The 27636-nt window shown below is 41.6% G+C and overlaps 1 protein-coding gene across 11 annotated transcripts in view; it reads left to right on the top strand.

Annotated features, from left to right (window-relative positions):
• Positions 1-27636, top strand: part of ST3GAL3 (ST3 beta-galactoside alpha-2,3-sialyltransferase 3) — a 178144-nt gene that overhangs the window by 103360 nt on the left and 47148 nt on the right. For all 11 annotated transcript variants that reach the window (XM_042779551.1, XM_042779549.1, XM_033066987.2 and 8 more), the window contains 3 exons: positions 4871-4965; positions 17484-17547; positions 25235-25330. In XM_042779551.1, the coding sequence (XP_042635485.1) occupies positions 4871-4965; positions 17484-17547; positions 25235-25330 (255 nt within the window). The remainder of the gene's footprint in view (positions 1-4870; positions 4966-17483; positions 17548-25234; positions 25331-27636) is intronic.

Raw genomic sequence — 27636 nt, 5'->3', positions numbered from 1 at the left:
TGCTCTGACCAGCCATTCCTCAGTGCTAAATTGTCTTTGCTATATTATTTTATTTTAGAGTTCTGCAGTTTGTTAAGATCAACTTAATTTTTGGCCTGATGTCTGCTGTTAAAGATATTATTCTTGCAGCCATCTTTTTCTTTTGTGGGGGGTGCTTATTTACTGATATAGGAAAAAACATTATGTTGGTTGTAGGATGGGGTTAATCCTTATTAATGCAGTTTCTTAAATTTTTCAGCTCCTTGAGGAATCTTTGAGCTGCTTGGATTTTTGACAGAGGATTAATGTCAATAAGAAATGTAAAATCAGGATGTCACAAACCTCATTCCTATGTTATCACACCATGCTGCTCCCCAGAGAAGGGAGGCAAGGGAGGCAGCATACATCTAGGTCTCAATAAGGAAAAAGGAAAAGGTTAGTTTAGATTTTCTCTCTCCATAAATGCCTGTGTCAGAGTTAATGATTCAACAATCAAGGACTTCAGTTTATATTCAATTAATATCACTGGTAGATTTTGTGCCTTCTGTATAACCATGAATGTTTTTGATCACCAGCGAACAGAAAATAGAAGTCATGCCAGAACAAATAAATAATTTATTTGTGTGGCTTAAAAAAAGAGAAAGAAGCTGTTACTGCCCCTTTACAATTGCAGTGTGCAGGTTCTGCACACCGTTAGGTTCTAGCACTGTTTGGGCTTTTTTCTTTTTGCTTTCAGTTTTCCAGCACTACTGATTCTCCTTAATTAAAGAATAAACAAAAGCACAGGTCACCTTAGGATGATGTTTAAAAAAAGAGAATATCTGAAACACAAGCTCACAGTGGTGCTTGGTGGCTGCCAGTCTGCCTTTCCTTAGTGTCCTTAGAAATGTGATGCCATCTTCTTTACTCATTCAGGAACTTAACCTTTTCTCTGTCCCTCCTCGTTAAAGCCAAAAACACGTAAATCAATTTGTTTTACTTTCTCTGAGACGTAGCTTTTTCTCTTCTACACATTTATATATTAATTGTCTGGAAAGCAGCAGGTGAGGAGTGGGGAGCAGATTCTAGTCAAGATTCAATGTCTGAAATTGTGCCATAGCTACCTTGAATAGCAGCTGCAAGATACTTTGGGGAGTTCATGCTGCTTATGCTGAGTACCTCATCAAAGAGGAGTAGCTGTGGTCTCAGTATTAGGGACAAAATGGAATGACCAAAAAACTTGGCTGGGGGCTTCCAGCAGGCTAGCTGAGCCTTCAGAAATGATTTGGAGTCACAGCTCTTCTTGTCAGGGAGGAAAAAACTGGAAATGTAATGTTTTGTCACATAAGCCAGAGTTCCCTAGGCACAAGTATATATCACGTTTTTGTGTGATTATAGATTCCTGTTTAAGAACAGTTTCTGGCAGAACACTTGCTTCCTCTTGCTGTGCATGGTGACAAATTGTTAGAGATTTTATTAATGTCTTTGTATGAGGAATTCAAACCTGAGAACTGGGAGAGATTTGTTGTGTACCTCACAATTATCATGTCAAACATTTAGTCCATTTAGATGTCATTTGTGTTTTATGAGGGTATGCCATCCAAACTAGATATTGCAGATGCTTGGCATTTCTCTCTCAATTTACACAGGTCATAAATGTGTGCCACAAGCAGCCAAATTCCTCAACTTTTCAGGCTGTCACCTGCAATGAGTCTGTTCTGGAATTTGTGGTGGAGTAGAGAGGAAGTGCTTAAAATTTAAATCTAAAAAATCGAAATTTTGCTTTCTGTGCCATTTTCTGAAGGAGCACAGACCTGTTTTGGTTCTGGAGCTGTGGTTGCCAGTGAAGCCAGCCTGCCTTTAGGCAGATGTGACAGGCAAAATGCAGCATCCCATACCGAGCTGCTCAGCACACGCAGTTTTAACATCATTCGGAAACATTTGCTTTTTCTGTTTGACAAACTCCCATGCATTCCTTGGAATGTATTTTAGGTGCTCTGCAGAGAGCATTCCCATGGCCTGTTTGAGGCAAATCCCGATATTTCCTGAAGGGTCCTGGAATACGCCAGATGCAGTTCAGAGCTGAGACAGAACAGCCATGCTCCTGGAGAGTCTGGCAGACAGCATTTCCCTGTCACTGCTGGACATCAGTCCTGGCTTGCTCTGATTTATTGAGGTGGCAAAGCGCTTACAGCATTCATAATTTCTTAATATTTCCAAAACGGAATTACTTTCACGATTTATGGGAACAAAATATCTTCTGACTTGCTCTCTTTTTGTCATGTGGATATAATATTTCCCCAAAACTGTTCTTTCTCCCTCTGAAATGAAGCAAAAGTATGAGTTGAAAGTCTGTTTCCCTGGCCCTGTATATAGGAGTATTAAATATTACCAAATGATAGTAGCTAGTCTAAGGCTATTGTGTTTTTTGCTAGAAAAATCCCTTCATTTACTTGTAGCAAATACATTAAAAAGGCCAAAGATCATTTCACCCTTTCTTGGGCATCACTTTGATGTCCTGGTTGTCACACGGAGAAGCAATGCCATAGAGCATGAGATCAGGCATGCTTTCAGCTGATTTTGGAAACTCCCCTGGGGTCCAGGGAGTCTTAAGAGGATCTGACTTCCCTCCTGGTTTTACCAGGCACCTTGTAAATGGGAATCTGCATTAGGGAGAGGCACTCCTTATTCCACATTGGGCTACTTTAAATTGTCTTTTCCAGGTGTATTACTTGCAAACAAGCCAGAACAGGCCAGTTATTTGCATATATAAATAACACCAGCTTCTGAGTTAGGCCCGACCTTATAGCCTGTACCTTCTTTCTTGTGCTGTGCTTTTGAACAGATGAACCGAGCTGGCAAAGATTTTATTTGCACTGCACCTCTTGAACCCTTTCATTTCTTGAGAAGAGAATAAAACCTTCTCATATATGCATTTTCTGAAGTATCCAAGTTTTTCCTGGAGACTGCATGTCACAGCAGCAGCCAGAGAGCTTGGTGACCTTACAAAGCAGCCCCAAGGTGCTGGTGAGCCCCAGGCAATGCTGTCATCCCTCCCTGCAGCTGCTGCATGGGGAGAATGGGGACCACTCTGTGGGACCTGGCTTCTGCTGAGAGTTCAAGGGGTGGCTGTAAAGGAAGGGCTGTCAATAGCTGTGCTGTAGCCCTTCAGCTTATAAAAGCTCTTGCATTGCATGACAGTCCTGCAAAGATTCCTCTCGTTGATGTTTGAAGGAGATGGAGATAAGTCCCCAGAGACTTTCTAGGGAAACATAATTAAATTTCGATGCACCAAGATGTGTGAGAAAACATTGAAGTACTTTGTCAGGTTATTGAAGTTTTTAGGATATTTTCAGAGTAAATGTGTTACAGTTAATACTGTATTGTTCTTTATTTGTTTTTAAATAGGCCTGTTGGGTGTTTTTACTTAAAAGCTTCAGAAGCTATAATATATCTAACATACCTCCCCCACCTTTTCCCAAATAAAGTTATATATAAGCTTTTGTATTCTCAGCTCTGGGAAAACATTCCTTTCCTTCTAGATCAGCCATGTCATCCGTGCATCTTGCTTTTATGGTTATAGATGATCTTATTAAAGATTGCATGAGTGGATGTGAAGCAGTATGCATGGGTGAATCTGAGTCTTCTTGTTTTGTTAAATTTTCTTGGTCTCTTTCCCCTTTCCATAGATTTCTGCATCTGTGATTTACTGAGCATCTCTGATAGGACTTCACTTTGATCAGTTTATAATTTAGATTGCACTCCATCCTTTCTTCACTGTGCTGCTATTTTAAATTGTTGCTGTGTACTTGGCTGTGGCATAGTGTAGATGAGTTTATCCTAAACCAGGTAGTTCAAGTCCAAGGGTTATCTGACTGCTGTAAGAGTTGCAAGCTGAGTACAGAAACAGCCTGAAGGGAGAGCTAAACCTGTGGGTTACATCTGTCCTCCTCCCATGTGTAGGTTGGCCAAGCTGGATCTATTTCAGGGGCACATACCTTGCTCTGCAGTGGCTGGGTTTTCTCTAACCCTGAACATGTAGTACATTCCTTTTCATGGTGGGATTGATTTTGATCCAGAACATCTCTGCTACTGTTTTGATATGATTGAATAAACAGATTCTAATAGTATTAGCATGCTTTCTAGTATATTTGATACACTCAGAAATGGTCCCATATGGAAGTTAATGTTTCTATATTTGCTAATTGTTTCCTTTTCTCTGGCCACTGTAGTAATTGTTTCTAGAAGAGACAATTTTTTACTAGCTGCTGTGTTTGTGTGTTGAGGGTATAATTAGGATAATGTATTTCCATAAGGACTAGGTCTCTCTTTTGTAAGGGATTCTGGATAGATCATAACTGTTTGGTTTGGCAGGGACGTCTCTTTAATCATTTATATGTTAATGAATGTAGAAGAAGGCACTGAATTTCCATTTCCTTTCTCTGTAAAGTACAAGCTGCTTCATGGTCTCCTGAACTGTTTTCTCTCTTGCCTGTGTGGTGATAGCTGCTGTGTATGTGCACAAGTGAGGCCAAAGACTCCTCAAACACTCACACAACACATACACTGACTTGAGCTCACAAAGCTGGAAGTTAAACTGCCTAAACCCTGCTTGCAATTTACATTTATTGTAGCTAAATTAATAGCCAAACAGTACTGGGGCAGTTCTAAATTGTTGAGTGGAAGTGATTGCTAGGTTCACAGCCTGAGTGATTTGAGTGTCCTTGTGGCACAAATTCTGGCAGGTTTGCTTCACTGCAGTCATCTTTGGGCAAAAGTAAAACCTTACACAGTACACTGCTACCAGTGACTATTAGAATCAGCACTTAGGTATGGATTCTCTCAACATTCCTGCAGAAGTTTGTCCTTCCTAGTTCAGGAGTTAATTTCTTTCTCATTTTGGTTTTCTCAGGTTCTCGAAGCCGGCACCAATGTTCTTGGATGATTCCTTCAGGAAATGGGCACGTATCAGGGACTTTGTACCCCCCTTTGGAATTAAAGGACAAGGTATGAGAAAACTGCTGCTGTTGGAGAAGATGGTTCTGCAGATGCTTGCCCCATTTTCTTTTCTGTTTTGAAAAATCAGGTGGTCCTCTGGGCTCAGTTTATTTCCCCTGTTTGAGAAAATTATTGTATATGTAGTTCTGAGAAATGCAGAAGGGTTTTTACAATCGGACCATGGACCTTGGAGTCTGGCATTAGGGAAGATGGTTTAGTACACGGGGAGAGTCAGTGCAACAATGGCAGTTTAGACCAACAACCACATTCTAGAAGAAGCATTTTGACACTGGCTGCCAGAGGACTTTGTAGCACCCTTGCTGACAGCAACAGAGAGTTCAAACTGGTTTGAAGTACCTTTCAGTCAGTAATTCTCTGAAGAGCAGGAAAGATGCTTTGGGCTTGACCACTGATACAAATCTTCATTTTCTTCTCATAGAATTTTATAGTTGGGCTACTTATTCACTTATGTAACAAGTAAGAGAAGTATGTTCAGATGCTTTGATGATAATTTTAACATGCCCTGTCCTCCAGATGGAGCGAGGCAGCAGGGTCTGTGTCTCAGGTGTGCTGTGAGAAAGCAGGAGTGGTGAGTGGTGGATGAGATGGGAGTCAGTAGCCCACCCAGAAGATGATCTGTTTTGGGGTGACAAGCTGCTACCTGTCCCACATGTGCTATCACAGTTGCTCTGTCTGAGTGGTGGTGGAGCAGAAGGCGTAGTGGAGCAGAAGGCTTGTGCTCACTGCAGTGATTTGCTGCAGACTGTCTGAGGTCCTGTGTATTTCAGAAGTTTTTGTGGCATTGTATCAACTTGTAAGATTTTTTTTTCACTGATAAACTCAAGATTACAGATAATCCTGTAGGAATTGAAAAACCTGGTGGAGAAAGAACTGCAGCCACAAAAAGCTTGGCTGTGTCTCTCTCTGGAAGTAAGTATATGATAGTTGTCGAAACAATCTCTGATCAAATCAAAGGCTCTACTGACAAATTGCTTTTGGCTTGCATCAGTTCCTTTCTTTGTGTTGTCCATTCCTTGTCCAGTCAGTCTTTTGCAGCTCAATAGGAAGCTAATTACTGTCCTCTAAATCAACCAGCAGAGTTTGCAGCAAAGAGCTAACAGCAGCACAAGTGGGAGGCTGCTGTGACCACAGGAGGGCTTGTCCCCTTCTAACCAGCACACAAGGTGTACAAAGCTAGGGCAAGGTGCCTGGCAAGTGTGGAAGTGAGATTTGTAGTTACATGTGATGTCAGCTAGCCTGAATAAAATTCATTCCATTAAGCTGAATCCAAATGGAGAAATTCACCAAAAGAGAATGACAGAACGGCTCTGGCAGCCTTCTCTCTGGATTTGTTGCCAGCTTGTATCACCACTGCAATGTTATGTAAATCTGGTGTTTTATATTGGATTTCCTCAGTTAAAAAGAGAAATAAGAAATTGCCATTATTTAAATGGCTGTGAGCTGAAGCCATGGGGTGGAAACCGTTGAATAGGTTATTTTTTTAACACCCTCCTGGGACTAAATTTTGTGCCAAGTTTCAGTCTGGAGCAAGTTCTGTGTGTGGGAGGGTTGAATTATAAATCTGTGTAGCCCCGGATTTCTAATGGCCGTGCTGACAGGCTGCGAGTCCTAGGGATGCGAATGGCGCCCTTTCATGTTACACATCACTTGGAATTCTTGCATCAGTCTTTTCTGGCTGACCCATGGGATGCATTTGGGCTCAGATGACTGACTGGGTGATGGGATCAGCACCTCATTAGGGCTTTCAGTCAGGGTAATCTAATGATATCCAAACAAATGATCCAGACAGGCAGCGTGGAGCCCAGTCGTGCTGGTGCAAGGTGAAGGCTCAGAGCTGGGATGTGCATGGGAAATGGAGTTGTCAGGGTGGCTGAGAAAGTGTAGAGAGATGTGGCTGTGTTGAAACAGGGCAGGAGCTCTGCTCTGTGTGTTAGGCAGCCCCCTGACACTGTCAGCTGGGATTTCTGATGTGCATCACACTGGGAAAGGTGGTTGGTGTTTAGAGACACGACAGCTGAGGTGGTAATGGGAAAACCTTACTGAGAACTTTGGTGAATATCACCTGCTGCTTTTAAGTCACTGTGATCTATTCCAAGTGCAAAATGGCCTTTTGTTTGTATGGGTCTTTTTGAGTTTGTGTTTTCTGTATCACAGCTACAGGACTGAGCTCACTTTCAGTAATGCTGCAAGTTCCAAGGAACTTCTAGAAACTAATCTATGGTAGCTTGAAAGTGCTACAGTTATGAAATCAAGGGATTCTTAGCAACTTGGAAGCTAATCCACCATTTCTGCTTTCTCCTGTTAAAATTTCTGTTCTTACCTAAGTTTTGCTTTGCTTTGCCTCTGAAAAAAGCTGAACAAAGTCCTTTTTTATCCATCACTTTGTGTTTACTGGTCCAAGAAAGGACAGTTCCAAGATTGCAAGAATGAGTCTTGAAATATTTAGGGGAAAACAGCTTTTAAAGAGTATTGTCTGCTGTACTGCACTCATTTGGAATAACGCGTCTCTATAAATTACATGTGAAAGATTAGAAATGGATCAGAAATTTTCAGGGCAGGACTACTGCTCTTTAAAGGGTATCATATCAAGGAGAAGGCAGTATGCTGATCATTTTGACACAGTCCATCAGAGATTTTCATTTTCTTCGATGAGAATCTGATTGTAAAGACAGTTCTCCTATCTCCAGATGCTTAAAAGTACTCAGTACAGCCTAGAAAGTTTAACAATGTTTCTTTGTGAAAGATTTCTCGCTCCTTCACTCCAATGGTTATTCTCTGATTTGGCCATTAGCCCAGGCAAGGAGGTTTTATGGACAAAGTGCTCTATTCTTGGCAAGAGCATTTGTGTGCAGAAGCCCTCAAGGTGAATATGGTCCTGAATATGAAAGTTTTTAGACTTTCCCTGAATGCTACTGGTTGTGAAATGGACCTACTGCAGTAGGAAAACTGCACATCCCTGAGTCAGATAGGAAACTGCTGCTATTGTCAGCTAACAGCCTTAGTGATGTTGTATGCCATGAGAGAGGCACAGAATAAGCAGGTGGCAACCCTGCTGCTTTATGAGCAGGACTTTCTGAGATGAGGTGTGTGGTATGAAGTCTTGTGAAAATTCTCTTTGAGCAGTGGTTCTGAGAGTCCTAGACTAGGTATTAGAAGTAGATGAAAAGGAACTTAAGAGCAGCTGTTGTACCTTTTTCTTAACCTGTCTTAAACGGGCAGAGTTTTAGTATATGTTGTAGTTGTTGACTCTGTTCACCAAAGATCTGGACCAAGGATTCGTCCTAATTACTTGATCACAATGCCCAGCAACCTGGGACAAAAGTAGAGGTGAGAGCTGTCAGGAGTGCTGGAGCTGGTCCAGCAGGTTGAAGATGTTGTTGCATTCATCACAGGTGTCTGTAGCCCTTGTGGAAACTCTGGCTTCCTGTGTGTGCAGAGATTTGGGGAAATAATAGGCATGAAGAGGTGTGATTATGTTTTGGCACCATAAGTGGTCACTACCAGGATCTAGTTTGGCCATTCATGTAACAGTGGCTCTAGGTTTTGCCCAGTGACTTCTGCAGCTGGCTATGAACCTATGAGATTATATTTCAGAATCTGGATCAAGATTTTCTAAATGAGGAATGGCCGTGTTGACAAACAGGCCGGTGTCATGTTTGACCACACTTACTTTTAAAAACTGAGATTTTCTGCCACACCAAACTTGTTGTCTCCTACTGTGGAATTTGACAGAATCTGGAAACAGGATGGGCCACTCTAAGTGTTTGGAAACGATGACTCCATCTCTATTAATAAATAAAGTGGTTGTCCTGTGGTTGTGAACGCTGTTGAGCTCATTGTTCAAACAGATTAACTCCCTGCCCCCCACAAAAATAGAGTGGCTATGTCCAGGCTTCCTATCATGAAAGGTCACTGGCCTGTATTAGCCTGTGAATGCGTGAGAATTGTAGAGGAGGATGTTTGTTGGCCCTGGTGCACACATCTGGGACTGTGCTAACACTTTAATAGTATGGACTCGAGTCGGACCCTGCGGGCCCATGCCCTGCTGCCAGTTTGTTTACTGGTGTGTTCATACCCAAAGTGAGGAACGTGATGAAATTGGTCAACTTTCAGAGTTGTCAAGAAAATCAAACTGTAACAAGATGTTGGGACTCTAAAAGCTTCAAATGTCAAGGGTTCCTGTAGGGGACAGCTGCAGTTACCCAGCACCCTCCTGTGTCCCAGGCTATTGTTTTGGCATTAACTAGGATGTTGGAGTGCCTCCCATGTTTCACCATTTGCAAGGGTAAAATTTGCTTGTAGGAATTCTTTCCCAGCACCCACCAAGTCTGTTGCAACTTTTTTCAGTAAAGAGCAGGGAGACTGCAGCACTCTTGGGCTCTTAAACAAGTCACATGGAGGTTTTTTTAAATGTTAATTAAAATTTCTTCTTTTGGATTTACACCTTTTTCTAGCAGTACTTTTATCAGTGTAATTATGGAGGTATGAATATGCCCATGCCGTCCATGTAGCTGCTGAGATTCTCTAGCATGTGCGCTGCTCTCAGGGTTAAATTTGTCAATGAATAAGCAATGGAAAAATTGTTTATAGTGTTAGTAAGATTATTAATCCCAGAGGGCCTCCTCCCCAAATTTACCTCTGTAGCTAAAGCAAGAGGAAAGAGTTATTTGGAGAAGGGCAACAAACAAGACTGGAGAAATACCTGACTATTAATAGAATTTCTCAGTACATGTGGTTTGAAGAATATAAAAGGCTTTCATAAGAAAGAGTAGCTAGTATCTGGCATCCTCTCTGTGTAATGAGGACGGGAGAGTTGCTGCAGATTTTTCTTGAACTTAAGTGAAAACATATGGCACAGCATACACTAAAAAACTAAACAGGCATGATCAATGCAGTATCTCTTCCACACATTTAGTCATTAATTGTAGCAGTAATTATAGGTCTTCACTTTCCCCTGTTCCTGCTCAGTTGTTTTGAGCAGAGAGGTTGCTTTGTTGGCCCTGAATCAGTTTGTCTTTGAAAGGTGATAGTTATTTGTTGGGGAGTGATTCTGTTGTCACTATCTCAGAATTTCCCTCCCATCAAGACACTAGGAAGCAATTTCTTCCCCATGGTGATAAGAGAATATTAAGAACATGTTTGAAATGTTACAGTTTTATCAGATGTAATATGAACTACTGGCCAGGAGACTTTGTATTTTCACTTGGTACTGGAGGGATGTCTGGAACTGGTGACACATTCAGTGACAAAGGAATTAAGTCTTAGTCCAGACCACCAATGCTAATGGATGTATTGTGCAATGATTAACTGTTCTTGTACTTGGTTTTATTTAGATGTTTTCTTTTGTGTCAGGGCTCCTGGGAAAAGCCATGGTTCAGTGCTGCTCAGCAGTTGTTCAGTAGTCTCATGGGGCAGAGGTCATTCATCTCCAGTGAAAATCTTGAGTTTTCAGGCCTGCAAAAGTTGGCATTTCACAATGTTATTTGGAGAAAATATCTTCCCTTTTCATGCATGCGCTTTTCTTGCATAGCTTTTTCTTTTACATTGGCTTTCTTGGCATGAGCAATACTTAATCTCTGAGAAAACATATTCAGTTGGACGTGGCAATTAAAATTTACAGCTGATTCAAGAAAAAAAAAATAGAAAAGTAGGTCTTTTCTATCCCAATCTTCTCATTCTTTGTAGAGACTGGAGTACCACTTCCAGACACCTTGCCTACATTTGACTAGGTCTGAAAGAGGTATTTTATGCTTTAATTCCCCAACTTTTTTCCTCATTTTGTTACTGGTACTGTGTTGTACAGATGATTTTTCTGCTATAAGCATTCTTTTGTTCTTCAGCTCTTATTCCTCTAACAAAAAAGCAGAAGCACAAGCATATGTAGCCATTAGTTCTGTTCAGAGTAGGTATTAACAAGAGTGTTGTTTGTTCCCGAGTTGGAGGCACGTTTTTGAACTAGACTCCATTAGAATTTTGCATTTGACCAAAATTGGTAATAGCTTCCATTATCACGTGGGAATATAGATATAAAAATGTTGATGTTTCCCCAGGGAATTTAGCTGATTTTATAGCCTAAAGAAATTAAATGAGTGGTTTGAAGAGGGAAAAAAAGTTTAAAGTTTCAGAAGAGGTAGAGAGTCAACTTTTCATTACTGAATAAAACTTCTAAAGGGAAGTTATGTTGTGAGTTTTGAAGTTAAATCCCTTCTCATTCTTGCGCTCTTGTGATGAAAGTACAACTGTACAGTCCCTTATTTCAGTCAAAACTGATGCTTTGCTGTGGAGTGTGCCCAAAGAGTAGTCCTACTCTCAGCTTACTGAGAACAGAGATGCAAACCTTAAGTTTGCAGTTAATTGGATGACTCCATGTTAGAGTTCTTCACAGAAGTCTTGAATTACAGTGGAAACATGGATATACTATTATTCTTCTCTTCTACCTCCTGAACAGAAGAGCAGATCATCTCTGACTGTTGTGTTGTGAAGTGCCATTTATTTATGCTTCTGCAAGGGTCAAAAGAATTAGGAATCACTGTAGTAGTTACTGAGTTTTTTGGCCTTGAAGGTATTGCCTCCCCACCTGTGAAGGGTCATCAAAAATGTAGAGCCCTCTATAACAACTGTATTTATTTTCCTACTTGTCTTTAACCAGCACACTGTGAATCTTTCAAGGACTGTTTCTATTTGGCATGAATTTGCCTCTTTCTACAGACTTTATTGCTTCCTGTGCATTGAACTTGAGTTTAGATCAAAATTGTTAATGCATGGTTATTGCAAAATGTTTTTGCATAATTGTTTTTTAAATTAATGTTCCAACTTTTCAAGCCCTGGGATTATGTTGGAAACTAAGCTTGTATTCTGAAAAACAAACTCTTGGTTGTGAAGAAAAGCTTGAAAAAAAAAATCCCTAAAGGCTCCAAAACAACGATGTAAATGAAGCGTCCAAATGTTATGTATTTTATTTATATTTTGTTATAAAAAAGGCCTTAAGGGCTTTAATGGAGCTTACATTTAATGCATGCCAGGTTCTTCTAAAATTACTAGGAAGGATACCATACACATGCTGTCTTTTTTTTTCTTTTGTTTTGTGTCTAGGCAACAGTATATGCCTCTTGTCTTAATGCTGTTAAAAATCATCAATGAGATCTTGTGAGGAGTGCCAGTTTTAAGCCCTGTTGTTAGTGAAGTGTATCTCCAGTAAACCACCTAAATCTGGTATGGCTAGTGGCCTGAAGAAACCACTGTCTTGTATTTACACGTGAGTTTTGATCTGGGGACAGATTCCTCAGCTTGTAATTAGCTGTTTTGGAGAGCCAGTTCACATGTTTGCAATGCACTGCTAAATGCTGGAATTCTTCATAGCTGCTTTTTCCTGCATTCACTTCCTAAAGTTAGCTGATCAATAATAAAAAGAAGTGGTGCAGGGAATTTCAGACACATTGTGATACCTGTTGTAACCACTGGATTCCCAGCTTCACAAAGGTATGAATAATGTTGACTGTGTACACATATGGTATTTCTGGAAGAGAGAATAGAACATGTGGTGAGACTTGGATCCGTGGGCTCATGCTGGGCACCAGGGTGGCAAATCACAGAATGAGTCACACTGGAAGGGACCACGCTGGGTCATCTGCTCCAACCTCCCTGCTCAAACATCAAGGGTCATCTCAAATCACATTGCACAGTATTGTGTCCAGATGGTTCTGGGATATCCCAGTGAGGGAGATCTCACACCCTCTCTGGACAGCCTGTCCCAGTGCTTGGTCACCTGCACAGTGAAGTTCTTCCTTATATTCAGGCGGAACTTCCTGGGGATCAGTTTCTGCCTGTTTCCTCTTATCCCATTGCTTGGCACCACTGAGCTGAACCTGGTCCATGCTCTGACACCCCTTCAGATACTGACACATACTGATTAGGTTCCTTCTCACTCTTCTCACCTCAGTGTTTCCCCATAAGGGAGATGCTCCAGTGCCTTCATCATCTTTGTTGCCTTCCACTGGACTTGGTCCTGGAGCTCCATATTTTCTGTCCTGAGGAGCCCAGAACTGGACACAGCACTCCAGATACAGCCTCACTAGGGTTAAGTAGAGTGGAAGAATCACCTCCCTTGACCTGCTGTAAAGATGATTCCTCAAAAGATGTGAAAACTTTTCTGTTAAAGGTCATTCCTCAGCTCCCATATGGAACAAGATCTTAAGGTAAAAAAATGCTGAAGGAGGAATTTTATACAGAGCTGAACTTTTGGGTAGTGTATTGAAAAAAAGTGTATGCACTGGCTTGTGCTAAGAACTTGTTAGTAAATACTGTGATTTGTTTAATCCATAGCATTGGTAGTGTTTAGTTTACTCTCCCCACAAAGCTGACACACACGTGGCATTCTGTATTCGTGGGACAGGGACCCATGTGCAGAGTCTCCTGGCAGACTTCACAGAATGTCAATCAACCTCCCTTGAGTCAGTCTATTCCCAAAAGCTGGAACTGATGCCCAGGACCCTGCAGAAGTGCTGGCTGGAGGGTTGGGAGTTGGGTGACCACCTGTGGAGATGGGCACTGGCCACAGCTCCCAGGGCAAACACAGCCCTGCAGCAACTCTCTGTTCCCTGAGCCTGAGGCAGGGTGTTGACGCACTGCTGGCAGGAGGGGCAGGTAGGTTTGCTGGGTTTTGAGGGAGGTGGCTGGTGTACACAACTTGAAAAATTACAGCCTCTTCTCGTGGCCACTTGAGAGTGCACAAACATCCCAATTTGCCTACTTTCAAGGCAGGCAGAAGGTAGACTATGCAAGATGCCTGCAGTGAGTCCTGTGGACTGGAAAGGCCTCCCATCTTTTTTGGTGATTCAAGCAAGAAGTTTCTTCATTAGAAACAACAATTTTAAGTGTTGTTGACATTTACAGTGAAGGTCTCCTCCATTCCTTCACATAAATAACAGAGAAAAAGGCTAGAATTGAGACTTAGGCTGATTCTCACTGTGTGGTCACTGTCTGCCTAATTTCTAACTATTTAGTTTTTCCAAATGTCTGAAAATTTCAGGGTCAACCTGAAGTCAATATATACTTGTGTTCAGAAAAATCATGCAGTACTGAGCTCGCTTTTGAATCTTGTGATGTTATAAGGCAAAGTTGATAGAATATGTCAAGATAACTCAGGATTCTTAGCTAAATGTAGTCAACTCCTCCTCTAGATGGGAGAAAAATGTGTGGAGGCTTCTTGCTTTGTTTTTATAGTAAGAGTGCGTGCAGAGTGGTTGATAGATGAATGGGTTAAATAATCTCCCACTCTCCCCAATGATCTAAATTCTCCATGACAAATAAAATAAAATAAAATAAAATAAACAGGCTATGGCTGCAGAAAGCTGCAGTAGATTGCTTGCCCTGCTGATGTGTGTTCATGTAGACAACTTGGGCTTTCTTTTTCCTTGCAAAAGTTCTTTCAGTCCTTGACTTCCATGCAGTGGCTGTGCCCAAATCCTGTTACTTGAACCAGGAAGGAATTTTTCTTCACAAGTATTTGTTACTTGTACTTGCACCCATTATTTTCATTCAGTACATAGGTGTATAAGGCAGACTGTGTTCATCACCCCTTCTCCTTCCTACCCTGGAGAGAGCATGTCTCAATTGACTTTACATAATGCACCTGCTTTCCTGGTGCCCAATTTTCTCTAGTCACAGCCTGGAGGTGAGCCCTGCTTTGTGTCCTGCAGGTCAGTGGTATCTGTGATAGTAGTCTTTGCAGTGGTGATTGCAAGTGATCCTCCACCTTGCCCCAGCTGTATTAAAAGATTTTCCTAGTGGTTCCTTATTGTTCCTTACTACTTTGCAATCTTTTGCAATGTTGCAGATCAGCCACAGCAGCATCTGGTGATCATTCAAACCTTTCCTTGGGAAAATACAGTAGCTCCTTCTGGAGGAGGTCTTGTCTTTCCATCCTAGTGCCAGCATCAAGGTGCAAGTGCAAGCACCCACCGTAGCAACAGTGGAGTAGAACTCCAGCTCAGCTAGAAAGATCTAGTACCTGTCCCCTGCCCCAGCCATTAGTTTTTTTCTGGCCTGTAGCTGCCATTCCTGGCTTCCAAAAAGAGGACTAGACCAGATGGACTTGGTGCCGCCTTCATTCCTACTGTGAGTGAACACCTGACAGTGCAGTACTTTGTTTCATTGAGCTTCATTCAGCAGTTTTGAATAGTAACACTGAGATTTGTGCAACTTCCAAACTTTTTGGATGTCATGTGTTGTTGGACTGTGGGGTCTGCTGAAGAGCTGTCTCCTATTTGTCCATTCATAATCTGTACTGAATGCTCAATATTGTTGTTTTGCTTTTGTTTGGGAAGCACCTCCATTCCAAATGCTGCCATATCCACTCCTAAAGTAGTTATATTTCATTCCTGAGCATTCACTAAGAAGGCATTGCTAATTTTCTGGCAAGATGAGTAAACCAGAATAATTTGAGTTCATCACTCAACTGTATTGTTTTAATGCTCTTTCTAAAATAGTCCATGGGATGGTCTCCAAGTAGTGCAGAGTGTAACTTGTGGGTGGTAGAGCAAACCTGGCATAACAAAAGCTTGGTGGATGGGAGGTTGCAGCCCTTGACATGCAATCCTTTGATCTCCTCTCTGAGAATGTGGGAAAACAACATCAGTAAAGTATGCTGCCCAGCAAAAGCCAAGGTGTGAAGCAGGCCAAGGGGAGGATTGTGGCAGGATGCCATTAGAGGTCACAGCAACCTATTGCTATGGCAGATTTAGGAGAATAGCATTCCTGTTGGAGGGGAAGCCTGCTGCCTATGCATCAGAAGAAATTCTTCAGATTAAGGAAAATTAAACACCACTATTTTGTTATCAAAGTTGCTTTTACCCTTATACATTGCCTCATCCCTTACTCCAATCTGTGATCTGAAAGCAATCACACTCCCCAGCTTGTAATGGTTGGCAGGTGCTGTCAGTGCTGCCATGTCAGAAACTTCCACAAATCTCCAAGTAATTGTCAGTTGTCTGTTTATCACCTTGGTGTGTCTGGCCAGCTTGTTGTCAGGTTCAAAGCTCTTTGGCACAAGGGCTGACTTGAGCTCCTGTATTTATCCCACACATTTGTCCTGGTGCTGCTGAGGAAGGGTGCAGTGGAGAAGAACAGAATTTTTGTGAAAGGGTCTCCCCTAACTGTGCTAATTGCAGTAATTAGTGTCTGTCAGGAAAGCTGTTCGAGTTTGAGGTGAAAAATCACTTGTCTTCAGTTTTCTTGATGTTTCTGTACTATTTTTAGTCTTTTGTAAAGAAATGAGACTTATTTGTTCATTTTGACTGGTGTTTCCTAAGAACTTTTGAACTAGTTGACTGATACATTTAAGTATATTGGAGTAATTTGCAATCTCCCAAGCAAAGATGGAAAGGCACTAATTGTTAACAATGTTTTCCAGTATAAATGAAGTTTAGAGACGCCATATTCAAAATTGCAAAGGGAAGTGGCCGAATATCTATATGGATCAAGGAGGATTCTCAGCTTATGGAATAGAAATCATTGTAGGTTACCAGATACAAAGAAGCCATATCTGATGTATGAAATCCCTGATTTGAAAACAGTTAAATAGCAGAAGAGAATTTCAGGGAAATATATCTGTTTGTTTTGGTTTTGTTCTCCTCTTGAGCATCTGCATAAGACCACAGTTAGTCAGGATTTGGAGGCAGATGGACTTGTCAAACCAAGTACACACATTTTTGAAGTTACTGGTACATTTTTAAATATAAACTAGCCAGAGGCTTGCTGCTTCTTGGCCCTGGTTGGGCAATGGTAAAAGAGTTTGGACCTCTCTAAAGAAGAGAGGTGGAAAAATTAGAGACAAATGACAAAATCTAGAAGGAAGCAGACTCCAATGTTTCCATAGCCAATAGAATTATTTATTTGTAATTATTGTGCTTCTGCAACTTAATGCATTTAATTTGTGTGTGTGCCTATGCTTGCATTACGTATATCATCTGCAGCATTCACAGGGTATCAGTGTAGGCTGTGGTTCCATGAGCATTTCTTTATGCAATTATGGTGCTGTAATTGAAGAAAGACAGACTGGGGAACCTGAACAGAAAGTAACTCACAGAATAAAAAGCATCCGTTTTAGCGTGGTTCTGTTCCTGCATCCAGTTCACTCAGCCACATAAAAGCTTTTCTGAAGACAAGCAGTGACAGTGATGCTGGCCTTTTCATGTCTGAAGTATTTGTGAAACTGCCATCTCAGGGCAGTGGATATGAAATCACTAATGTAAAATATACGTGCTTGTTCCCTGTGACACTCTCCATGCAAGGCAATTACACACTGCATCAGAATTTGGCCCTTAATGTGTCTTTGCAGGCTGTGTGTGAAGGTCATTGTCCAGAGAAAACAGGAATCTTCAACTTAGTGTTCATTCCTAGTGAGAACCTTTCAGTTCCTTCCAGTAACAGATGCTTTACACCACATTGTTTCTCATTTCCATTAGAAGTGAGAACTTGTTCCTAATGTCTTCTTCCTTTCTCCCCAGATAATCTGATCAAAGCCATCCTGTCAGCAACCAAAGATTATCGTCTAACTCCAGCTCTTGACAGGTAAGATGAGACCCGAGACCTTCAGAACAGAAGGAGTAGAAGTGATTCTTTTCCACATGTCCTAAATAAATTTTGTTAGACATTTTTTGCCAGAAATTATTGCCAATACATTTGGATGTGGATGAGTAAATCAGGAGATGAAAACTGAGTCCTCTTTGTAGTAAATCTGTAGACTCTGGAGACCTCTGTGAAGTCAAACATAAGTAGAAAAAAGCATTTAGTTTTGACTATTTCCTCATCTTTTGTTTCATATGTTGTTACAAGACATCCTCTTGCCCCATGTTCAAATTAAATAACAGGTTTTCAGTAAACAGTTTGCTCTTTTCCAGCCTTTCTGACAAAGCAACAGGATTGCAAGAAACTTTAGAAGGAAAGGACTGACGTATTTCAAAAATGTTTTTCATTAATACCTCACTCTCAAAGTAGGAATATTTGGTTGTGTTGGCCAAGCCTGTGCTAGGATGAACAGGATAGCAGTCTCCTGAGTCCTGTGCTATTTGAATTGGTTCCTTTAGAAGAAGGATTGATTCTTCAATTCTGTTGTAGAGGTTGTTTCTGAAACTCACTGACATGTTTACAATCAGCTTCCCAATGATAGTCCTTCAGTCCTTCCTGTCCTTGCTTTTCTGTCATTCCTTCCATTTGTCCTGCAGGTTTGGTTTAGTGCCACTTCCTGGATTAGGGGTAGTTTTTTTCAGAAGCTGTCAGAGGTTTTTACTCTGGGACATGAGCTCTTTTCAAAGTCCTGGTAATACGTCTTTCCAGTGGTACTTGACCCAGGCTGACAACACAGTTCCTGCTTTCTAAACACATGGGTTTTATTTCCTGGCCCAGGTCCCCTTCTGCCCACTTTTTATTACAAAATTCATAAGTTTTTCCAACTTTTCTGCATCTCTCATGCTGCTTGTAGAACTTGCCTTGGGAGTTACTCTCTGTGTGAAAGCTTATTCCTAGTCTTGCGCAGTCTGTGTGTTAATTTAGGTTTCTTTGAAGTTTGCCTTGCCTCACAGCAGTGCCAGATAGGGTTAGCCTTCAGACTTTGGATTAATTTGAGAAATTATGTCCAGAAAGTAAAACCATTTTATGAATGACCTTCTTAAAGATTTTGCACACAACTGAGTCTCATCCATCTGAGGTTTATCTCAGCTCTGGTTGGAGAGTTAAGATTTTAATCTGTTGAAAAATCCACATATAGACTCTTTCAGAAGGTTATTCATGTGAAATTAGTCTTAATGACAGAGGGCAGGTAGAAGATTCTTGCAGTGAAGGTTAATGTAATTGTGACCCTTGCTGCTCACCTGTTTTGTGAGGAGTAGAATGTTTCAGGCTTTTAAAGAGTAATTTTGCAGGAGATTCTGAAACATAACCACTCTAGCATGAGCTGCTCACTTTGGTTTGTGTTCTTTACAATGGGTTTGGTGCAGAGATAGGAAAGAACTAACACTCAAGCCCTGTGAAATGTATGTAAAATCCCTGAGATACCAAGTGCAAATGAGACTTCAGAAACAGGCTAGACATTTATTTCTGTGATATTGAAGTAACAAGGTTTGGTGGTGTGTAAACAAGCAGATATCTTGGGGAAGTACTGTTTCCTTGGGAATTGTGATAAATCCATATCAGTGGATGTTTGTTGTGTAGTACATATGCATGACAATTGAATACCTTCCAAGTGAGCAGGTCTTAGGAAGGGTAAAAATAGAAGTGTGTATGAGAGAAAAGGGACTCAAGAAGGCTTGGGATAGCAAACTGCAAAGAGAGCCTAAAGGAGGAGGTGGATGGAGTTGCAACAGAGGAGTTATTAGGAGAAAGAGCTTGGGAGCTGTAGGACGTGTTAAGGCTGCCATAGCGCTGCTCTGGTAAAGCAGCTTGGTGAGTAGGGCACAGATGAAGACTTGGGTATCATTCCAGAAATGTTCTTCAGCTATGGTCATCACTGAATTCCAGTGCTGGCAGCAATGAGTATCTGCCATTTTGGGTTCCTAGAAAGTTGGTGGAGGAGAGTTAGCTCCTTTCTCATCTTGTTTCAAGCTCCAAGCAGATCCTGACAGTTCCTCTCCATGGCAGCACCAGTGTGCTGGGGGCAGAGCCTTGAGTTTAGCTACTCCCTTGCTGCTCACTGGTCAAGGAGAAAGTCCAGACCTCTCCCCTTTGCTCAATACCTTGAAGCAACTGGAGAAAGCCTGACTTAGAGGACCTTGAAAGGTCTCTTGCAACCCAAACAATTCTCAGTTCTATGATAAAGGACTGAGAAAATGTCTTATTGTGGAAGAATTAGATAAGAGACACAAATCAAACTTGTGAGTACAAGGGGTCTGGCTTGGGAGATCTTATGAACCATCACACTTGTAGACTCTCAGAAGTCTGGTGGGCTGGTTCTAGAAGCAGTTAAAAGGCTCCAGGTTCACCCTCTTTTCAGAATGGAGTTTCACCAACATTTTCTCTGTTGGCAAAAGCCAGTCTGAGAAGCCATATTTGCTACTCTGCTGCTCTTCTCCTTGTGCTGCTGCTATTGTTTGAAAAGGTACTTTAAAGTGAATCAGTGAGATGATTCCAGTTTGAGTTTTTCTCTCAACCCAGGTCATTCCAGTGACTTCGCTTCCAGAGCTCCCCTCCCACTGAAGAGTTGTGTGGGCACAGAACTGAAATGGCAGCAGGAGAGGCAGAGGCTGGGATGGGTGGGGAGGGTGAGCACTGCCCAGCCCATTGGAATAAGTGTTCGTGCAACTATACACTGAAGGCAGCTTTCCCAGGGGAAGGGTGGGAGAGGCAGGAAAGGTGAGGTCAGAGCAGTGCGTGAGAGCACAGGAAGGAAAGAGAGGATTAGAGTTGAGTGGTGGAGGATGTCTACACCAAGCCTTTGGTCTTGTTCCTACTCAAGCTTCTCCATTTCTGCCCTCCTTCACAAAGCTGGTCCTTCAGAAATTGCATTCACTTGTCTCTCATAAGCCCTGGAAATTAACTCATTTGTTTGATTATTCCTGTGCTAAAGGGCATCCTGATGCACCTTTCCTGACACAATGTACTGACATGGTGCTGAAATGAGGCAAACGTGATCCTTCCGGGTATGCGTGCACTTTTCATCATCCCACAGCAGCTTTGCCAACTCACTTCAACTAATCCCTCCCTTGTGTTATAACTAGCAGCAGCTGGAGGGCATATGAACAAAAGCTGTGGTTCACACCTGTAACACAGTGTACATGGTGCCCTGCTTGCCTCATGACTCCTTATTACAGCACCGTTGTGCTGAACAGTAACCTGCTCCTGCTCCAGGGCACAGGGTAGGCAACGCTGCAGTGATGTTCAGGAGGGTAGTTACAACCCACCCCTGAGCTTGTCTGGAAAAGTTTGGTGATCCAGGGGATTTTCTCTAGAACCACTGACCTCCTCCTTCTGAGCTGGCATGTCTTTCTCCCTAATGCAGATGTCAGTGGGCCTCATCTTTGAAGCTTCTTGCCCTGCATTGGCTTTTCCAGGCCCCCTTATATTGCCGACATTTTCACTGCTTGATTAGTGGTTCCTCCAGTGACCTGTCCCTCATCTGCTAATGGATCAGGGCTTGGTTTATAATTCCACAGCCCATCTGCTGGCTGGCCTTCAGTGGTTTTTTGGGTTACATCTCTGTGGTGATGACATGTAGATTTCCTGTGAGAAGACATAAAGACCTGAGTGACTTTTTTTGTATTGCCTCCAGCTGTTAATGAAAGAAAACAGAGAGTTTGAGCTTATAGCTATATATATAGTTAGTCTTTACTAAGGCAGTATATTACCTAAACAAGTGAGGAAGGGTTTTGATAGAACAAGAGAGGTGTGTGTATCCCTCTGGTTCAGGTTGATAGCACCCATTTAAGTAATAGCAGCCAGACGAAACCAGAATATGTTAAGCTTTCTTAAGCACCAGCTACCCTAAAGATGTATTTTTTAATTATTCTGTTATATCTTTCCTCAAAGCCTTCAGATCCAAAGTTGCATAAAGAAAGGCTTTGTGGTTTTTCACCCCCTACAAATCCCTAAAGCACTTTGATAAGAGAGAAGAGGAAATAGGAATTGCTACAACGCGTACATATGTTTACAGTTCTATATTGTTCAAGAAAATCCTGCTTTTCGTGTAGATGAACTGAACCTTGGAGTATCTGTGTCAAGAGTCTGTACATCTGGCTGCAGCTCCCATCTTAGGGCTTTAGGGAGTATCTGTTGTGGGAAGCCCATGACTGTCCTTCATACCACCCTGGTAGCAAACTGAAACATGGGCTGTGTCTGATGTATTCAGTCCTTGAACTCTTCTAGAAAAGAAATGGGGCTTTGAAATACTGTGTAAACAAGCACAAAGGTGTTTGCACACTTCTTTGTGGAGAAACAATTGAGCTGTAACTGATGCCGCTTGCACTTTATATTTCTTCACCCAGAAACTAGCCTGGAGCCAGCAATGACTGTGCAGGTTTTCCATGCTCAGGCACAATCAGCAGACAGAGTACATTTGAAAGAAATTTAAGCTGTTAGAAGATCAAAGATGAGACCTTAGGGTCAGAAAGTTACTAATGAAAAATCTTATCTGCAGACTTAAGGAAAAAGGAGAATGCATTTAAATATGTCAGAACCACGAGGGTAGAAGAGTGGTTCAGACATGAAGCTAGGCAAGAGTGATTAACCTATCAGTTAAAATGAGTAAAGGCAGAACCGTTCAGTTAAGTATTTGTTTCATTTCTGGGGGTAAAGATAGAAAGTTGTCTTATTTTACAGCAACAATTAAATACTTTGTGATTTTTTTATTAGTAACTACAAGGATAGTAAATGACAATTATATGTCTTTTAAAACCAGTAAGCACTGAAGAGTGTTTGAAGAGTTAAAGAATTATTTTTGTTATTGCTGTTTGCTTTTTAGCCCTTCTTGGAATGTTTGATAGAACAGCAAATGTGCCATTCCTGGAGAAATATGGTAGCTGTAATTGATTTGTTTGGTTTTGCAGGAAAAATCCTGCAGAGAACAGAGCCAGGATGGCAACATAACTGATGTTATGTTACTTTGGGTTTGTGGAAATTAAATCTTGCCATGTAGAGGATATATTTTTAGATGAACTAGAAGCTTGAATGGTAAAGATAAACTTTTAGAGGCACACATTAGTTATTTGTCTCAATCCATTATGTTCTGATTCTATAATACATCATTTAGAGGTGTCCTTTTTAGGAATAGGATGTGTTACACAGCTTTAAAAAGTTATTGTAAGAGTAGAGAATTAATCCTTTAGTGACACTTCTAGTGTAACCCTGCTGGCAGGTGTTCACAGGGACTAAAACCAGCCTGGAGTAAATGTGAAATTCCACTAGGAAAATTTGCCAGAACCAAAGACTGGGAAAGTAACAAGCAGGAGGGCCAAGCCAGTCTTGACTATTTTGCTGCATCCTTCCCTGGAGCCAAATCAAAAATCAGGCATCACAGAGGTAACAATGCAGCTCATGTTTACAAGATATGGGTTATATTCTACAAACCACTGACTGTAAGAAGGGGATTGGGGTGATGTCAGTAAAATCTCTGTGTAAAAGGCACTGTCCCTTGAGCAGCATTATCTCTGCATGCTGGTCTTCCAGAATCAGTACTTTGGAGATCTGGACAGATGTTGAGAATTTTTCAGGGAGGTACTGCATGTGTGAGTCAAGACCTAGAAGAGCTGGTAGACTGTGCAAGATGTGATGAACTCACTCCAGTTTGCATGGTCAACAGAGGATTAAGAGTGGGGTTTGATCAGCCAATGGGTCTTGTGTGGGAACAGGGCCATGAAAGCTGCTGGAACAGCTTTGGCTGGTGGAACTGGTTCTTTTATCACGTGTGGAGCAGCTCGTGCTCACCAGTCTGTCCTATGAGAGGCAAATGTTTATACACAGTGCTGTCTCAGTAAGTGGATCTCATGCAGATGTGGAAGGAACTACTGACAGTAGATGGTGCTTTAATTTAGCAGAAAAGTGAAGAAAGCATTTAAGTGGTTTGAGGTTGAAACAAGCAGATCCATATTCAGAATTGGTAAGAGCATCCTAACAGTAAGTGGGAAGAGGATAGAGTGGAGTGCCTGGAGCTTGCAGCCTTTGGATTTCAGCACGGTATTCTTCAAAACTGAAAATTCAAAAGTCATAGCTGCAAGACAGCTGAGTAGAGAAGGTACAGTATTTCACCCAGCAGTTTGTTGTTTAGGAGGTCAAACTTTCCTGTCATAATCATCAAAAGAGTGTATTTCCTTCTGAAATACCACTTGGCCAGAACTGTGTTATGTCTCTCTCCCTCCTATAGCACCCTTCCCTTTAAGGTTTTGTCAAAGTTGTTACCATCTTTGTCACTCATTTTGGTGTCCTTGGGGCTGACTCTCCCTTCCCTCTTTGTCACAGTATACTGCTTGAACCAGAGCTTGTGTCTGATTTCTCCTTGTTGCCAGCACAGGTTTTTTTTTTTTGCTATGCCATCATCTATAAAATTCTTTCTCTATTGTGTTTTGATTATCACAAACACATATGCTTCTTCAGCCCTTGGGGACTCTGGGCCTCAATATGTCCATTTGCATGAGGTAGTTTTTTCTTTTGGAAAGACTTGGATCTGCAGTGGAGCTTTATCTGGGCAGGGGAAGCTGTTCCTGAGCATTTCTTGGTGCTGTTAATTCTGCACGTGTCTCCAGCTAGCAACTCTGTCAGCAGAGTGACCTTCAGTGGTTTAGCTGCGTCTTTTGAGTGCGCTCCAGCCCTGCTCTGCAAAAAGGGTCCCCACATAAGCAGAGTTTCCTCATGCTGGCTCTTCAGACTTTTCACAGAGAGGACAGCGTAGAAGCGACCAGTTGACTGTGCCTGGGACTAGGAAGGCAGCCTAGTTCAGGGATCTGCTCCAAACAACTGATTGCCTTGGACCCTTTCCGAAAAAGGCTCTGCAGACACGTATTCCTTCAGTGAACTACCAGAGATGGGGGCACATTGCCAGAAGAGCCAGCTGCATTTGGGATTAGATGGCTGGAAAGAAGTCCTTTCTCTGTCTTCAAAACAAAATCGCTTTTTAACATCTGCTGCAGAGAGTTCTCGTGACTCAGGGTTCCACGAGAAACTGTTCTCTCCCTTCTCTTTCCTGTTTCTTTGTTAATTAAGGTTATTTTCCTTCTCTTTCCTCACCTATTGTGTCTCCATTTATGTTTTCTATTTGACAGGCATGGGGTGTGTATTTTTTTCCTCTCGATTTAATGTTTTTCTGTCTCTTGAAGTCTCACAGTAACAGCAGCAATTTTGCTCTCAGCAAGGTGAGCACACCCCAAATAACCTGGCACAATCTGCCTGAACTCATAAAATTGCTTGGAGAGAAGACTTCCTCACTAAGCCTTTAGTTTATTGTTATTTCAGTGCTGAATGAATTATGCGATCGTTCAAGTAAACAGATGGGTTTGATTCAAGCCCATCATACCAGGGGTGTGGGGGGAGAGGAGCTGCTTGTCCTGACAGCTCATCTCATTAGGCTACACGTGGTGTGAGGTGTTGAAAGCAGTTTATCACGTGTAATGCCTGGGCATGACGAGGTGAGCTGGGGATCAAGTGTATCTCTGTCCCCCTCTTACTTCTTAATATTCACAGAGGTTTCCTGTAGTTCTCAGATGCATGCAGACTAAATATGTGCTCTCTGTGTGTCTGAAGTTCTGTTACAAAAATCACTTCTCTGTTTCTTCCACAGTCTCAGCTGCCGGCGATGTATTATTGTGGGAAATGGTGGAGTACTTGCAAATAAGTCATTAGGGTTAAAAATTGATGACTATGATGTTGTTATCAGGTGAGTCTTTGGCATTACAGTTCTTGTCACATATTCAGTTTTTGTATCAATTCACTTGTTATACGGGCAAACTTTAACCTGATACTAGTGACAGTATCCCTTTGTATGGAAGCATTAACTTACAGGACGGGTAAAAATGGACATGAGCCTAAAAAGGTTTGTTATAAATGATGATCACATCGAAGGATAAAGGCATTCCTCAAGCCTTCTGTTTTCCACGGCTTCTTGGGAATGTGGTCTCTTGTATGATATCACTTGAACCTTGTATGATATCACTTGAACCTTCCCTTCATAGCTCCTTTCTAAAAGCTGCTGCTTTTGTGATGCCCTTAGGTGGTGAAGCAGTAATTCACCCTGTTGGATCTGTTCCCAGATGTATCCCTATGGTAGCTCAGGAGAGTATTCTTGGTCGTACACATGTAGTATTCCCCAGGAGCTGCTTCACATTTAGGATGGGCAGGACTAAGAATGGTGCAGTACAGGAGGTTAGGAAGCAGAAAGTGTCTATGAGAGAGGATCCAGCAGTGATTAAACACCTGTAAGTGTGCCCTAGAAACTGGCAATACTTTGGCATCTGTCACTACAGATGACAATGTTGAATAAGGCAGCAGAAGCAGAGTAGTGGGAGAGCAAAGGACCACAGTCAGAGTTAGGACATCTTGCTTTTGCTGAGGACCTGGATCATCGCCATCTCAGAATGCTTGGAAAACGTGCTGATATGTGAAATCACAGGTCTAGTCATAACTCTGAGTAATAAATCTGTCAAGTCAAGGAGGTGTTCTGGGTGACTGGAGATTAACAAACATAATACCTGTACTAATGGAGAGTGAGAGAGTGTGTGTAGGAGGAAGGGAGGATGTGCTCTAGGGAGCTACAGACCCATTAGTCTGACCTGAAAAAAAAAAAAAGCAGAGTTTTCCATCAGGTTTTGAGTCATGAGTAAAAAAATATTATGATGGTAAATAATGAAAGTGGGATAAACTGCAATGTAAGTTTATGAAATTGGTTTAACATAGTCTAAGTTGTTGGGTTTTTTTCTTGATAAGATAACTGTATTAAAAGAAATGTGTCTGATATAATCTCTCTCAATTTTAATCAACTTTAAGACATGGTGGCAAATATCAAATTCTTAGCTAAAGGTAGAGGAAGTAAGGGGTTTAATAAAAGAATTTAAGGCAGGTGTTATTTAGCACAGTCTCTATTCTCTCCCATGTGTAAGGAAAGAATATGACATACAGAGAGAAATAAATATCCTCTAAGTCTGGACAAAAAGACCAAGAAAAGATCCCTTTCTGTCTTCAGTTCTTGTGAATGGTTCCCTGCTTCTCCATCAGTGTGCTGGACACAGGGATGACAAAATTTTTACAACCCTTCTCCTAGTTCATCCCACTATCAGTTGTTAACAAAGAGCTCTTACTCCTTGTCATAGTCGGATGACTTGTAGTTATTTCAACTGAATTAAAGTGGAGTTTATAGCCTTTCCTTGGGCTCAGATTGTTCAAAAAGTAGCAAAAGAACAGTTTCAATCCATCTGGACTAAGCCACCCACTAAGATTTACATCAGAAAGGCCACTATTTAATTTCCAAAGGAAAAGTTCAACTTTTTCTCTCCACATCAGTAAATCTATGTCAGTTTGCAAGCTGAGAGGATAAGAGGGCAGCTGAGCACCTGTGCTGTTGGTGGGATGGATAAAGGAGAGAGAAGTCAACTGTAAAGGTTAAATGAAGCCAGGTGCTTGGATATGTATCCAACTGCTTGCTTTATTCCTGTGGAAGCTGGGGAAGTCCCACATATTATAACATCCTTTTTCATACACTGCAGCACTCCTTTGAAGGATGATATTTGGGGCCTAGGGAGTGAATTTTAAATGAAAAATTCTGGTGCATTTGTGGACAAAGGAGCAATCCAGCAGTATGTGGAATTCTTAAATGCCTCATGTGAGGATTGCTAATTGCAGCAAGAAATTCTGTCTTTGCAGTAAAGATAGTCCAATTCAGCTTTGTGTAAAAGAGTTCTAAAAGAGCTAGGAGTGAGTTTCTGTTTTTCTTTAACTAGACATTATCAGATTTCAGTGCAGATGTTATTCCCAGCTGTCACACAATTTACCTGGCAGGACTTCCTGCACCAGTCAGTCGTCAGTGCTCTGAAATACCTTCTTAGAATAGATTGCAGACTGGGCAAAAATAAGTGTGTATCAGAAATTCCTGGTTAGAACCAGATAGGGATTCACCTGATGGTGATACCTGAGTGGTATCTGAAAGGATCTTTATGGTTCCAAGGTTAGGAGTTAATATCTCCATATGTA

Source organism: Catharus ustulatus, chromosome 9, assembly GCF_009819885.2.
Source record: "Catharus ustulatus isolate bCatUst1 chromosome 9, bCatUst1.pri.v2, whole genome shotgun sequence".
NCBI classification, from domain to species: Eukaryota; Metazoa; Chordata; class Aves; order Passeriformes; family Turdidae; genus Catharus; species Catharus ustulatus.
Note: the sequence above shows the minus strand (reverse complement) of the source record. Positions and strands in the feature narration are given on the sequence as shown.